Below are 15,003 nucleotides of genomic sequence, written 5' to 3' on the forward strand. Positions count from 1 at the left end.
TACATGCTGAGTGATTGCTCTCTCCACCCCGAGCACAGCTTCACTTAACGATTTACCTTATAAAGGAAAGATACTTTTATGTCCTATAAATCTACTCCTATAGTACTGAAAATAGCTTTCTTTAACATTTTAGTCTCTAGTTAGAATCTTCCTTCCTGCAATGTAAAGCCACAACCCATATGCCACTCTCTCCATAACTGATATATGCCTGGATCCAGCACAATCCATGAAGGTTCAGCTCACAGGTGTCAGAGGGGCTCTGAGCACCACTGGGTGCAGGACAGGATGGAGTGTCAGACCACCACTGGGCACAACCTCAGCTCATTTGAAACCACTGATTTAATGTGCTACTCACTGTTATGATGAGAGAAAGTCAAAGTGACTGAGAACAAAAAAAAAAACCAAAAACACCAGTTACAGGAAGAACAAGTAAACTGCAGAGAGCCAGCAGCTGGACCAGGGTTCAAATCCAAGTGTCTTAAGATGTGAGGAGAAACCATTGAAGGCCCTGAGTGGCTCCTGACAAACAAATATAATGAAGACATCTGTGATTTGATGAACTCATTAGAGAATTAGGAACTGAAATGAACAAATAAATGTAATACTTCAAAGAACAGCATTGTGCACAATTCTATAGAAACAGCAGAACTTAAACCTTTAAAAAGGAATTACATTTGGATGAGAACACTCTTCCTGTCACTACTGTAAGAGCCAATTTTGGAAAGTGAAAGTTTTGAGTTAAACTCATATTAATGTTTGCTTAATTTGAATAGAATATACATTTCTTCCATAGTCATAGACAATGGTATAGTCTTTTTCCCCTATAAGTTAGTAAGAGATAGAACCTTCTTATTATAACGGAGAAACAGTGTGATAATAGGTTCAGTTGTGTTTAGAACAGGTCCTAGTAAAGAGGGACTTGAAAGACCCATACAGCATACAGTTTTCTGACCGTTTTGAAATAGTTCAGAAATGATAAGTAAATAGTAACGATTTGAGATGTAACAAGATTAAGCTTAGAACTGAACTTTTCTTAACATTATTTTTTTCCTTTTTTTGCTATTTTAATTTTTTTTTTTTTGTGTGAAATGTTTTACTTTAAAACTTAACTAAACTTTTAAAAACGAAGATATTTTGTCTGTGGAATCATTTCTGCGCATCAGGCTTTTGTTGAATCCCATTTTTTGAGTTAGAGCTGCTGAACTTTGGTATCTTTGGAAAAACGCAGCTACAACTACCGTTTAAAATATTTTTCATAATTGTTAAAAAGTTTTACTTATTTTTAAAGCACATTTGACTGATTTTGAATCATCTTTATAATCCTCGTGCTATTCCATCTAATAGGGTTGCTGCAGTGAAATATTTTGTACAAACTGAGCACACAATACACATGAAGACATTTTTTCTGTATTTCATTAACACAGTACAAGTTGTCTCTTTAGCAGATTTTAAAAGAATTAAAGTGAATTCCTTGTAAAAATACACACTTTTAGAGGATGTCCCCTCAAATGACAAGTGCCTGTGTTTACATATCATCGGCCAGGGCTGGAAGAAGTGGGTTCAGATTACTGGGAAGTTGACGCGACATTATTCAGGATGCAATGGTCAATCACTGCTTCTGCATAAAGAGGACAAGAAAAAGCATTAGGCAACAGCACCAACCCCTGATTGGGAGTGTAATTACATTTATATGAGCCTTGAAGTTGTCTCCCCCACCCCAGCCCAGACCAATTGGGTCAGTTAGCCTGAACTGTGAGGCCATATCTCCGAGATAGCGCATCAGCATTGACATGGAGGGAACTGTGGCAACCTAGGACTTTGAATTTAAAAGACTGAAGGTGTAAGAAACATCAAGTGACATGTTGGTTTGACTATTTGTGCAGCACCATCCACTATAAAGTTGCATAGTTGATAACTAGAGTGAATTCATGGCCATGCAGGTAGAAGAATAGCTCACTTAATCACCAATACTTCCCTTTCCATAGCCGCATACCTGGTTTCAAGGTCCAATAGTTTCTGGCTCAGCAACAAGATGTGGCGTTCTACACAAACAACAATCTTGCTGAACACTGCACATAGACTTGTGTCCAAAATGTCAGCCTGGGCAATAAAAGACAGAGAAAAATCCAACAATACAGGTGCAGATGTAAGGGGTTGTTTCCATTTTTTAGCCCCCAACACACTATGTTAAGAGCCCTCTTGTTTGTCAGGTCAGTCAAGGGCATAGCCCTCTTGAAAATATGAGGTACACACCTGCAGCAGTACCCCTCAAATGCCAGGAATGCTTATACTTGCTGCCTGGTTTGTGGACAGGGCCAGTTGAGTACAGCATTAACTATGGTGCACAGTGGTTGAATTTTACTACCTCCCACCTCATAGTGCAATTATTTGGCCTCAATTGATTCAAAATAATCTTAATGCCACTGTGATATAGTGTAAGGAGCACACCTCGAACCTGCTGCATTTGTTCTTAACAAGTGCTGGAACAGATGACCATGTCATTCTGGTAGGCAGCACTATAAGAGTTGTGGGCCAAAGCACTCTTGAAGGGAATTTGCCAATACCCTTTTGTCATGTCAAGAGTGGTCAAATATTATGCTTTTTTTTGAGTTGCTTGAGGAGTTTGTGCAGTCAAAACATCAAATATGCATCAAAACAAGAAACTTGCTGACATAAGTCATTGCAAAAGTGCTAACTGCCATCAGTGTTTGGGTCCAATACAATAGGACTGGACCAGGGACTAAAACTTTCCCCAATCACTCCTATATCCAGCATTTGTTTGACCTTAAGTTCCACTTCTGCTCATTCTGCTTCCGGGAGTGCTTACGGGCATTCTTGGACAACTACTCCTGGGTCAGTTATGATGTTGTTCAATCAGAGAGGTCGGACCAGGGGCCTCATGTATATCGCCGTGCGTAGAACTCACACTATAACATGGCGTAAGCACAAAAGTGGGATTGTGCGTACGCAAAGAAAAATCCAGATGCTGGAATCTGTGCGCACGCAAACTTTCACGTTCTTCCACTACATAAATCCCGATCAGCGTGAAAAGTAACGCACGTGCACGCGCCTTCTGTCCCGCCCCAACTCCTCCCAGAATTACGCCTCTTTGAATATGCAAATCAATATAAATAGCCTTCTGTGAAAAGACAATGGGAAAAGCACGGGGGGAAATATAAGAATTTCAGCGAATACCAAGTGGAGGCAAAGGAAAAACGTACTATTTTTTGGTCTAAACAGTGGTATAATCAACAAAAGGAAGTTGATCGAGTGACAGAGTGTTGGAGAAACTCGAAGGCTCAAGTTCACAAAGTCACACAGTGCCCGAAATAAAAAAGAAATCACATATCAAAGTCGCCGTAAAAAGGCGACTCATAGCCCACCGTCTGAGTGTCATATGAAAGCTTATTAGGATACAGACAAGAAAATAGGCACACAGTAGGACAAAAGCACGAAATGTCAACTTTAATCTCGAAATTTCCACTTTAATCACGTAGTTTATTTTGCCATTAAAGTAGAACATCATAAACTTCATCTTAAAATCTTTTACTTTACTAGTTTCTCAAATCCCATTGTAACTAAAGAGGCACATTAAATGCTTTGTTCTGTATTTGATCTTCTATGTGCTCTATGTGTGTGAAGCACTACCTGCTTCTTAAACGGGCTTTCTCTTTCTCTGACAGGACACATAATCCATTACATTTGTGATATTACAGCTCTCTGAATAATTAAAATACTGAGATGTATACGTGATATCTTTTTCATGATGATAGGAATGAAAGCATGTTATTAAACATGGAAACACGGTGGCGCAGTGCTTGTTCATGTCTCACGCAAGAGGCTTGCGGCGCCATATGCGACCTTCGATGAAATAATTTATTACAGAAGTACTGTCTCTTTCAAACGTACTAACCTCCAATTCCTGTCCTTACTTTTCTTTCTCCAAAAACCCAATCGCCACACAATCAGCTATATAGACGTGAAGCAATCTGTAAGCTTAAAACGCCGATTCTTCAAGGAACATTGAAATATCTTTGTAGTACATGTTTAATTATTCTAACCGTCTATCCTTCCAGTGTCGCATCATCACCAGCAAGAATACAACGCAATGCAGGAACAATCCCTGAACTAGCTAGCGCTGCGGCACCGTGTCCTCACAGGTTTAATTATTAACAATAAAGATTATTTAAATGAAGTTAAATTTTTATCTGTATAATATAATCAACATATTTTGCTGCATTTCATCTTAAAAATGATATTATCATATGTAAATATACGCTTCATAAAGTGGCGCAGGTTGTGCAATATTATAACTGTAGTGCAAGTTTACAGTGAGGTAATTGTACTTATAAGTAAACAGTTCTACAAGGAGCACTTGATGGACTGATTGAGTGCGTTTATAGTTCTTGGGATGAAACTTTTTCTAAACCGCGAAGTCCGTACAGGGAAGTCTCTGAAGCGTTTTGCCTTGGCTCAGGCAGCGTCTGCTTCATGCTGTGTACCGATAATTCTCTTTCCGATCAGCTGCTGCTGTGATTCCCCACTCAGATACAGTGATATAAATACTCCGAGTGGTGCAGTGAGAGTAATATGGAAAAAGATGATCTGCTGTGGCAACACCTAATGGGAGCAGCTGAAAGAGGAAGAAGATGCAGTGAGAGTTACAACGCTAAAGCAGTTATGGTATTTGGAATACTATGGCTATTCCCTGGACCATTATATTGCTGCAGGTTAATTACAATCAGATGCATTACACTAATAAACAATATGCAGTTAGTTTCAGTGTATTTATAAAGCCGCGTCAGGAATGTGGATCTAAGAAAGAAAGGGTGACCACACAGGAACAGTAGCACTGCTTTGACGCTGGGTGCCGCCAGTCTGCAAAACCGAGCAGAGAAATTGCGTCCACCAAGGTATGAGTTACCGTGGAAATGTGCGTGGCTTTACGCCAAGTTTAGGTTTTATACATCGCGATTTGAGCGTGGAAAGGTTCGTACGCAACATTTCTGTGCGTACGCACCATTTATACATGAGGCCCCAGGTCTTTTATTTATCACTTCTCAGTTGGACAGGATATCTGCTTTGAACTCTCATCACTGTTTGGGTTGTTTAATCAAATAGTCAACCAGCCCCTTCCTTTCCTTAATTTCATAGCACCCTTCCCAATGAACCAATAATTTGGAATAGGAAGTGGAAGAAGCTTAACCCAGTCTCTGGGAGCAAACTCTAGGAGCATCTTACAATGGGTATAGATTTAGGCTGATTGCGCATGTTCAATATAAGCTCTTAGTATTGGTCTGATTTTACCAAACATATTGCATAACTGTGTGATATATTTGAAGACTAGGGGGCTTCGCCCCCTGCTCGCTTCGCTCGCCAACCCCCGTGTTTGGTTTTCCGGATACACACTTTTAAGATTGTTTTTTCTTTGAATTGTTGCTATTTCATTAGTTTCACTTTTATTTCAGAACTTTTGTAAAAACAATATTTGTAATCTTGCGAGTCCCAATATGCTGAATCTTTTTAATGAGGCCAGGATAGGTTTCTCTGTTTGGAATTTCAACACAGACAAAACGATCTACATCATCAGCAGTTAATATTTTTTTTTTTAACAAAGTAAAAAAGTAAATAGAGTTCTGCATTAGACTCCTGTCTGTAAAGTTGTGCTATTTTCCTCTCACAGTTCCAAAAGTACATGGGTTCACCGAGGTGATACCCCAGCTTTTGTCTAGGGTTTTGTACAAGGGCTAGACAGAACGTTTTTTGACTCCTGGGGTAAATGTAGCTTTTTAAATAAGCAGACAGATAAATATATATACATGAACAAAGTAACCAATAAATGCATGTGCGGTAAACTCCGTTTTTGAAATTCTCAAGATTCTTTATTTGCCACATGCATAGTTATACAGGACAACACGCAGTGAAATGCATCCTGATCCGCTTATCAAAAACTGTGCAAAGTTAGAAGAATATCAGTTAAATTAACAAAAAGTCATAGATCGAAAGATAACAGTATAGTAGAACATAATAAATAAGTAAAATTATGTGAATAAAGTAGAATTAAGTGTTAAGGTGCAATAGTGTAGTAATTATTGTGCAAAACCAAAGTTAGACTGGTGCATTGTTAAATGAGGCAGTTTGTTTGTTTGCGCTACTGCGATCTTTACTTTCTTTTTTTATATTTTCTAATTTTCCTACTTTCATATCCTTTAACTTTCTCCACGTGTATAGCGGCGGGTTTTTTTTTGTTTGTTTTTTTTGAGCCTTTCTAATTTCACTGGTTTCATAGTCTCTAACCTGCTCTGTATGTGTTTAGCGCTAACGTTTGTAAACGTCTTTATGAAGTTCTACTTTGTCATTTTACTTATTGTCTTTTAATTCTGAGCCGTACAGTACAATACATAGAACAGAATAAATCCTCAATACAGTATAAAAATAAAAATTCTAGAAGTACGGAGTAGAATTTCACATTAGGTGATATCACATAATATGATTTGAATTTGTTTTAAGTCCTGGAGACCTCATTCATCAAGCTGCCTCCCCCATTTTGCCATTCCACATCTGAAATAGCGCTAATCCGATGAAAGGACCCCTCATTCCCACGTCCCCATTCATCAGGGATGACTTTACCTTAGGCAGGCAATCTACAATTTAAAGAGATTGTTATTTTCTTGTGAATTTTTACATATGCATTATTTTCACTTTTACTTTAAAACCTTTTGTAAAAACAATACTTGTTTCTTTATTTCCTGCCTCGCGCAAGGTTACATCTCTTTCTTACCAGACGTATAATACTGCTCGTGTTGTGAAGGGTGTTGCAGCTGAACATACACTAAGGATGTGCCTTTGGATCATTTGCTGTCATTTTGCTGCTTGCTAGCTGCCTCTTCTGCCTGTCGCATGTCGTTGTTTTAAGAGCTCTGAGCACACGATGCTTGCCTGTCAAAAGCAATCCAACAACTGCTAGCTTAGAGGTCTGTTGACTTGTTTTAAATGATGGCTCACTGCCTGGTCTCGCATGACGTTGTAAAAGCATACCTGTCTTTTATTTCTGGCCACGGGCGTGGTTGAATTCTTTCTTGCAGGATGTATAACGCTGCTCACGTTCGGTTGGGGTAGCTGCTGTCGCAGCTTTCTCCACATGTGTATAGTGCCGGGTTTTTTTTTTGTTTTTTTTTTTCGAGCCTTTCTACTTTCACTGGTTTCATAGTCTCTAACCTGCTCTGCATGTGTTTAGTGTCAACGTTTGTAAACGTCTTTATGAAGTTGTACTTTCTTTTATTCATTGTCTTTTAATTCTGAGCTGGATTGGACATGCTTTTTTCAATTCCACTTGTTCCGGGCTGATAATTACTTTCCTTATTTTCTGAATTTGCACCTCGATTATTCTTTTTTGCTCTTTTTTCTGTCCAACACATTTGAGTCTCTTTTCTCCGCGCCCGATGGGACGTGCTTTTTTTCCATTCCACTTGTTCCAGGATGATCATTACGTTCCTTATTTTCTAAATTTGCACCTAGATTATTGTTTTTATATTTAGCATTTTTTTCGCTCCATTGCTTTTCGCTCTCTTTTCTTCGCGCTTTCCTTTCTTCTTCATTTAATTGTCGATGTTTCATTTCTACCCTATTCATTTCATTTCTACCCTATTCATTTCCACCGTATTGACCTTATACACTTTATATGCACTGAGAGCCCTGAACTGTGTGTGCTGCATGACTGCCTTTACATTACTGGTTTGTTTTTTTTATTTTGATATTGCTTGTAAGTAGGGTGTGTCTTGCGAGACTCTCGCTTCTATGTTCCAGTGAGACGCACCGTGGCGGGTCTCTTTTGTCTCGCGGGTCTTTAAATTACCTTCCGAGAAGATCACGTATCGTAGACTATCAGGACAGGGGACAGGATTTCTTTTTATAATAGAGAGATATGTTTGGAATATGGCACCTCAATTTTTTATTGATCTTTTAATATATCCAGCAATCCCTGGGATTGTTACCCATATAAAAATTCATAAGGTGAAAAAACTAGAAGCTTGTGGGACTTCTTGGTATGCAGATAGCAAGAGGGGTAGTAACTGACCCTTGTTAGGAGCCTTCTTCTTTGTCAGGTCAGTCAAGGGCACAACCCTCAGAAAAATGAGATACAAACCCACCATGAGAAACATTTGCTTGTGCATCTTATTAAGCCATTTGACTTGACCATCAGGCTGAGAATGGTACACTGAAGTCTTAAGGTGCTTGATTTGGAGCAATTTGGCAACCTCCCTGAACATCTCTGCATCCCTTGGTCCCCCTATGGGATATGCACAATGACCCCTACCAGTTCCCATGTAATGTTTCTGTATTTGGCTTGTTTTAAGGGGATAGCATCTGTATACCATGTAGCATAATCCAATGTCCTCGGGCTGAAGGTTCGAGAGGAGCTACTATGTCCACCCTGATACGTTCAGAAGTTCATATATCTATGAGAGGAATGGAAAAAGAGCAGCATGGTCTTTTCTAGAAATCTGTTGCAGCTGACATGCCAGACACGAAACACAAAAGCGACGGATCTCCTCATTAATTTCCTGACAGTAAAATCAAAGTTTTCTCCTTTTGAGTGTTTTGTCAGTTCCAAGATGGCCACCCAGAGGTGGGTGTTTGCTAACTCGCCCTCATGTTCTGACAAATGACAGAATAGTACAAAGTACAAAGTAGGGTTCTGGTGGCATGGGGCAGTTAACTTAAGTAAATCGTCATTCCACTGTTCTCTTTTAAAATATGTTGATGTTTGCTGAAATTAACAAGTTGTAAGAGCAAATCAGGTATAACCTCCCTGGGTGGAGTTATTGCCAACGGTTCACTCGTGGCCTCGATAGCAAGTACATGATATTAAACATAATAAAATCACATTACAATGTGTCATGTTTGATGTTTTTTATTTTGTGCTCTCCTTGTATGTCACATCAATACAAAAAAATCTGAAAGTTTGTGGAAATTATAACTGCAGATGTTAAAAGATTTTTATATTTCCAGATAATGGGTAAAATTCAGCACACTTAATTCATATTGAAATAAATAATTCTCGCCCAAAATAATGGAAATAGCAATAATCATTATACAATGTTAAAAAAATAAAAAAGTCACCAAGAAATTCTGAAGTGTTTAGATGAATTGCCAGGAGTCTCCAAAATTTTAAATGCTGTTTATTACACATTCAGATAAGGAGCAGGTTTATGAAAATAACTGTGGTGAAATAAGCAATAATCATAAACAGTGTACACTCCACATGAATAAAGTACAATTTTAACAAAAACAGCCTTCACAACAATACAGTGAATGTGAAATGATTGTATTGTTAAGAAATATGTGCAAATATATCACTGCTAATATGAAAAATAAGCAAAGGCATAATGTACAAATAATTTAAAACATCTAAGTTCAGAAAATTACATTTTTATTTTCTTTACCATTTACAGTAAATTGATCACAGAAGAAGCTGGACTAAATATTTTACACGTCAGGATTATTTTCAGTGCTTTTCTGAACCAGGAATAAAGAAAAGCGTAAAGAATTGGATTAACACCAAAGTTCACTTCACTTACCAACACAAGGGCATTCCTGATGATATGTGCAATTAGGTTATTAATATCAATAAAAAGATTGCAAAAGTAAAGAGGCAGCCAGCAGATAATAAAAGCCCCCACGACTACTCCTAATGTTTTTGCGGCTTTTCTTTCAGACGGTTTTGATATTTTTCTGTCACTCACCTCCACAGTTTGCCTCTTTTCTATCATACAGTTGATGGCTCTTGAATGGCTTCTTGCAACTACAAATATTCTTATATAAAAACCAATCATTAGTGAATAAGGAATAAAAAAAGTTACAAGTAAAATAAAAATGGACATTTCATAATAAGTGAATACTACACAAGCTCCTTCACATCGCTCTGTTACAATATCACTCAAACATAAACCTATGACTGTAATTAAAAGAGCAAACAGCCACACTACAGCAATGCTGATATTTGCGACAGTCAAAGTTATTTTTGAGCTGTAAAGGAAAGGATGGCAGACAGCAATGTAGCGATCAATGGATATTAAAACCACATTATATACAACTACAGTATTAAGAATATTGGCAAGTGCCTGATACAAATAACAACAAATAACTCCAAAGTACCAGCAACCATCAATCAGGCCAGCCAAAGTAAAGGGCAACACAAAGAAACCTGCAAAGAAATCGGCCGCTGCAAGTGAAAGGATCAGAAGATTAGTCGGCGTGTGCAGCTGAACAAAATGAGAAATAGAAATGATGACAAGAAGATTTCCACAGACTGTCGAGAAAAGCAAAAGACACGAGAAAGTGTAATAAAGTCCATAAACTTCAGTTTCATAAATCAGTTTACGACAAGATGTATTACTGTTAGGAAAACAACGGCCAAATCTCAGTTGTTTAAACTCCATGTCTGTCCCCTGACTGAGCCGTCCTGCCTGCACACTGAGATGTTTATACACTGAGGCCCTGCGACTGCCATATTCTCTCTGCTGACGTAATTCACATGAGGCAACTCTCTGCTGTGTGTGCTTCACAAATTCTCTCAGGATGTTTGTTTGTTCATTTCAGTTCTTACTCACTAATGAGTTCATCAAATCTCAGATGTCTTCATTATATTTGTTTGTCAGGAGCCGCTCAGGGCTGCGGTGGTCTCTCCTCACAGCTCCACAGTGGTCCAGCTGCTGGCTCTCTGCAGTTTCCTTCTTCTCCTCTGTCTGCTGTTTTTGTTTTTTTGTTCTCAGTCACTTTGACTTTCTTTCCTCATCACAGCGAGCAGCACATTAAATCAGCAGGTTCAGATGAGCTGAGGTTGTGCCCAGTGGTGGTCTGACACTCCATGCTGTCCTGTGCTGCTCAGAGCCCCTCTGACTCCTCCATGGAGTGTGCTGGACCACCCTGTGCTCATGAGAGGCCCTCACACACACACACACACACACACACACACACACACACACACATACAGTGTACAGTAACAGCTGTGTGTTTTTGTCTTTTCCAGACCCTCACATTAAATTCCAAACAGTATTCCCCCCGTTGCTCTCTGTCAGTCTGACGTTGTGCTGATTGTCTTTGTCTGATTTACTGGACGTCTTTCTTTTCTTAAATCCTCAAACACACAACATGCATTTCTCTGTGGCACTGGCAGGTAAACTCTCAGAATTCCAATACAGCAGCGCTAACTGATGTGCTTTTTTATTTTAGAAGACTTTTGCTGTTTGACTGATTTGTAACTTTATATCAAACAAAACTAAACGACTGCGTCTGTCGGTTTTGAAGCACAGAGGAGCACCGCACTGCATAAGTCTGTTAGCTGTCATCACTATAAGGACAATGAAAGTTCTTAATAAAGATAGAAATGATGTCAAGGGGCGGCACGGTGGCGCAGTGGGTAGCACTGCTGCCTCGCAGTTAGGAGACCAGGGTTCGCTTCCCGGGTCCTCCCTGCGTGGCGTTTGCATGTTCTCCCCGTGTCTCTGTGGGTTTCCTCCGGGCGCTCCGGTTTCCTCCCACAGTCCAAAGACATGCAGGTTAGGTGGATTGGTGATTCTAAATTGGCCCTAGTGTGTGCTTGGTGTGTGGGTGTGTGTGTGTGTGTCCCGCGGTGGGTTGGCACCCTGCCTGGGATTGGATCCTGCCTTCCTGTGTTAGCTGGGATTGGCTCCAGCAGACCCCCGTGACCCTGTGTTCAGATTCAGCGGGTTGGATAATGGATGGATGGATGATGTCAAGATCTCTCCAATACAATCTTCTGTGTATATTTTAATCCTTAGATTCACTATTTTATATTTATATTACACTTGTATTAAATTAATACTGTATTAGAGTAACAGCAAGTGATGTTTTTTACAGAAACTCTGAACCATACAATAAAAATACGAGAGGACTGCCATCTCCATCATACGAGTTCAGTTTTGATTGAACAATTAGCAGAAGCTGCTCAGTGATGGCAGACATACGACTTTACAGGAATTTGTGTGCGTCATGTCGTTGTCATTCACCTCCTCATCGACACAGACAGTGAAGTGGTCCTCACCACACAAGAATTCATACGTGACACACTGGTGGTCTGCTAATACAAACTTCATGTGAGGCCCCCTCGTCTCTACTTGAGTCATTGAAGCACCTTGTAGTGTCACTTATCACATATTTACAGTATGTCATTAGTCCACATAGTGCAATACATTTTAGAGGACAAAAGGTCAGCAGGCTTTAGGTCATAAAGTAGCTCTACACAGGGAGCCCACCCATCGTCGGACACTCGCACGTCTTCACAAGAAGTAAAAATGTTAGGTCTGAATAGACAATGGCAAGTCTGAAACTTGAAAGTACTGATTATGAGAAAGTCTTGGGTGTTATAATGGACTCATTCAGAAGCCATTAACAGTTAAGAGAATGTCAGGTTATATTGCGCCCTGATGTATACTGCAGATTTCCCAACTGTCAGTCCACAGATAAGCAGCAGATTATTGGACATTTTTCCTGTCCACAAAAAAGCAGGTCAGCCCATTAAATTAACTTTAATTAAACTTTTTTTATGTTCTGTTCTTCCACTTGCTTTGTCTCTGTCATTCCAACATATGGTGCTTCACAAACATTTTTAGTGTTAAAATGCATTGTATTTGTCATTCCAATAGATGGCGTATAACAAACATTAACACTTCTTGTACAAATCCTGCACTAAATGGTGTATCACAGAGACATAGCAATGGGGCAGACACACAGCACTGCAACATTAACACTGAATACATCCAACAGAGAGTAACTGCCAGACGGACAGAAATCAGCTTATCCACCTTAATAAAATGACAATAGTCTGTGTGTCTGCATATCTGTGTGTCCATCTGGTAGCCATGTCTCTGTCATTCCAACATACGGTGCTTCATGTTTGTCATTCCAACAGATGGTTGTACCTAATGGCATATAACAGAGACATATGAAGTGTCTGTTTCTGTTTGTGAGTATATCTGTGTCTGTCATGTTTCTGTATCTCTGTTATAAGACATTTGGTATGGGATTAGTAAAAGTAGTGTTAATGTTTTGTGATGTACCATCTGTTGAAATGAAAAATGCTGTGCACTTTATTGTTACCTGAATTACAAAAACACATTCCAATAGATGGTGTACTGCAAATATGTCAAACAGAGAGTAAATACCAGATTGACAAAAACAGGCAGCTGTATGCCAAAAGCAATAAGCTTCCATTAGGGAAAGGGATCAAATGCATAAACGTATGATGAGATAGCATGAAAATCCCAAAGCTAAGGAAGTCTGGGGCAAAAGAAATCAAGATGTGATGTACCAGACCAGGGATGATGAATTTCATGAGGATGTGAATGTGTAAATTATTAAGGACGTCTGTGAACACTCAGTACTCAGGCAGTAGAAACCCCAGAGGAACATTGAGAGTGAAATCATAAGAATACCACGGCCAGTGCAGCAGTGCGGGCCCAGGAGACACCAAAAACAACCAGAGCCAAACTACAAAGTGATGTTCAGCGTCAGGGGGTGTGAAGGTATAGGGACAGGGGAGCCCCAAATCTTACTACAACTCACGAGATTGAATTAAATTATGCAGTAGGGATTGTAGAAGACCACTATAGTGTAGCCTGGGCGGTCAGTGCAGATATTGTAGATAAAGATTTATTGAGGAGGAGCAGAAGAGAGACTTGTCTTACCCCGCTTCCGGTTCCAGACAGGTCAAAGTGCAGATTCTGAGAATTTCGTTTAATAACATCAGGTACTCTCATTGTTCTTTCTGTGAATATTATCCCTCCTCCTCATAGAGGACCCTATTGCTTCCACATAAATGATGACTGTTACCATAAGGCAGGCGTGTTACAACCAAAAAATGATGAGTAGAGTCCATAGGCTCAACTGTATATCCTCAACCCAGACAAGGTCACCAACAGGACAATTCAAGGTGCCGTCCTGCACTGATGGATCAGTTAAGGTGACGAATGAGTGAAATTAATCCTTTCACTTCAGCGTGTAGAATGATGTTTGAAATTGAAGAGGAATGCACAGAGCAGCAGGTGCTCGACCAAACACTGTTACAGTGGCAAATGCACTGGATAGGAATCCACAGAGACACAATCCTCTAAGGACAAATGAGGTAGCCATCGTGTTTAAGCACCCAGAAGGAGAACCACCTCTGGAGTGGGACCTCCTGATCTGTTCTAGAGCAGATTCATGGCATGTAAATAGGGACTGCCAGAAGATTAATTTACTTGATCCAAACTTGGATGCAAAATTATATTCACTACTATTTCCTTACAGGTTTTAAAAAAATAGACAGTGTCAAAGAGTTAAGATAAATGGAAGGAGAGTGACAAATGAGTGGCTGAGTCATGTGAAGTACATCTTCAAATACGTATATCAGGGACATGATTGTGTCAGCATTGTCATTAGAATACTCTTGAACGTAATGAAATTAGGCAATTAGTGAACTAATTATTACTAATTATAATTATGCAGTTGTACTTAGAGAGGAAAATGAAGTATGCACATCGGATAGGGGTAGGGGTAGAGATACCACCCTGACAGCTTGGTTTAAGCTGAATAAGGACATACTTGGAGTGAGGGATTATTTTTATTGACAATTAGCATTACCAGTGTGAAGATACGACATAGAGATGGATAGTGAAAAGACAGATAAAAAAGATACCGACTTGAGATGACTTTTACTACATATTAAAGGGGCTTGAGGACCTTAGGACAATCGAAGGGGTGGTCTATAGATCATGAAGGCTGTAATATCGAGGGGCCTTGTCAACAATAATTACTTACAGAACAGGTCCTTGGAAGAGTCTGTACTCTTTGGGATGAGCTGCAGCTGCTTAACACTTACACTAACAATAAAAATACATAAAATTCAAATTTAAAAAAATGCTAACCTTTACAAGTGCCATAAATTTACACCGGCTTGTATAGTCTCAAATCCAATTTATGTTTTTACTCTATAATAGTAAT

The 15,003-nt window shown here is 39.4% G+C and overlaps 1 protein-coding gene across 3 annotated transcripts in view; it reads right to left on the bottom strand.

Annotated features, from left to right (window-relative positions):
* The window catches only part of LOC127527248 (trace amine-associated receptor 13c-like), an 84,872-nt gene that overhangs the window by 21,776 nt on the left and 48,093 nt on the right, over positions 1–15,003 (bottom strand). Inside the window, exon 2 of one of the 3 annotated variants that reach the window (XM_051925352.1) lies at positions 9,431–10,207. The exons of the other annotated variants lie outside the window; for them this stretch is intronic. Coding sequence (XP_051781312.1) covers positions 9,450–10,207 — 758 coding nt within the window. The 3' untranslated portion in view covers positions 9,431–9,449. Of the gene's footprint in view, positions 1–9,430; positions 10,208–15,003 lie in introns of those variants that run through there. 3 annotated transcript variants of the gene reach the window in all.

Source organism: Erpetoichthys calabaricus, chromosome 3 (genome assembly GCF_900747795.2).
Source record: "Erpetoichthys calabaricus chromosome 3, fErpCal1.3, whole genome shotgun sequence".
In the NCBI taxonomy this organism is placed as follows: Eukaryota; Metazoa; Chordata; class Cladistia; order Polypteriformes; family Polypteridae; genus Erpetoichthys; species Erpetoichthys calabaricus.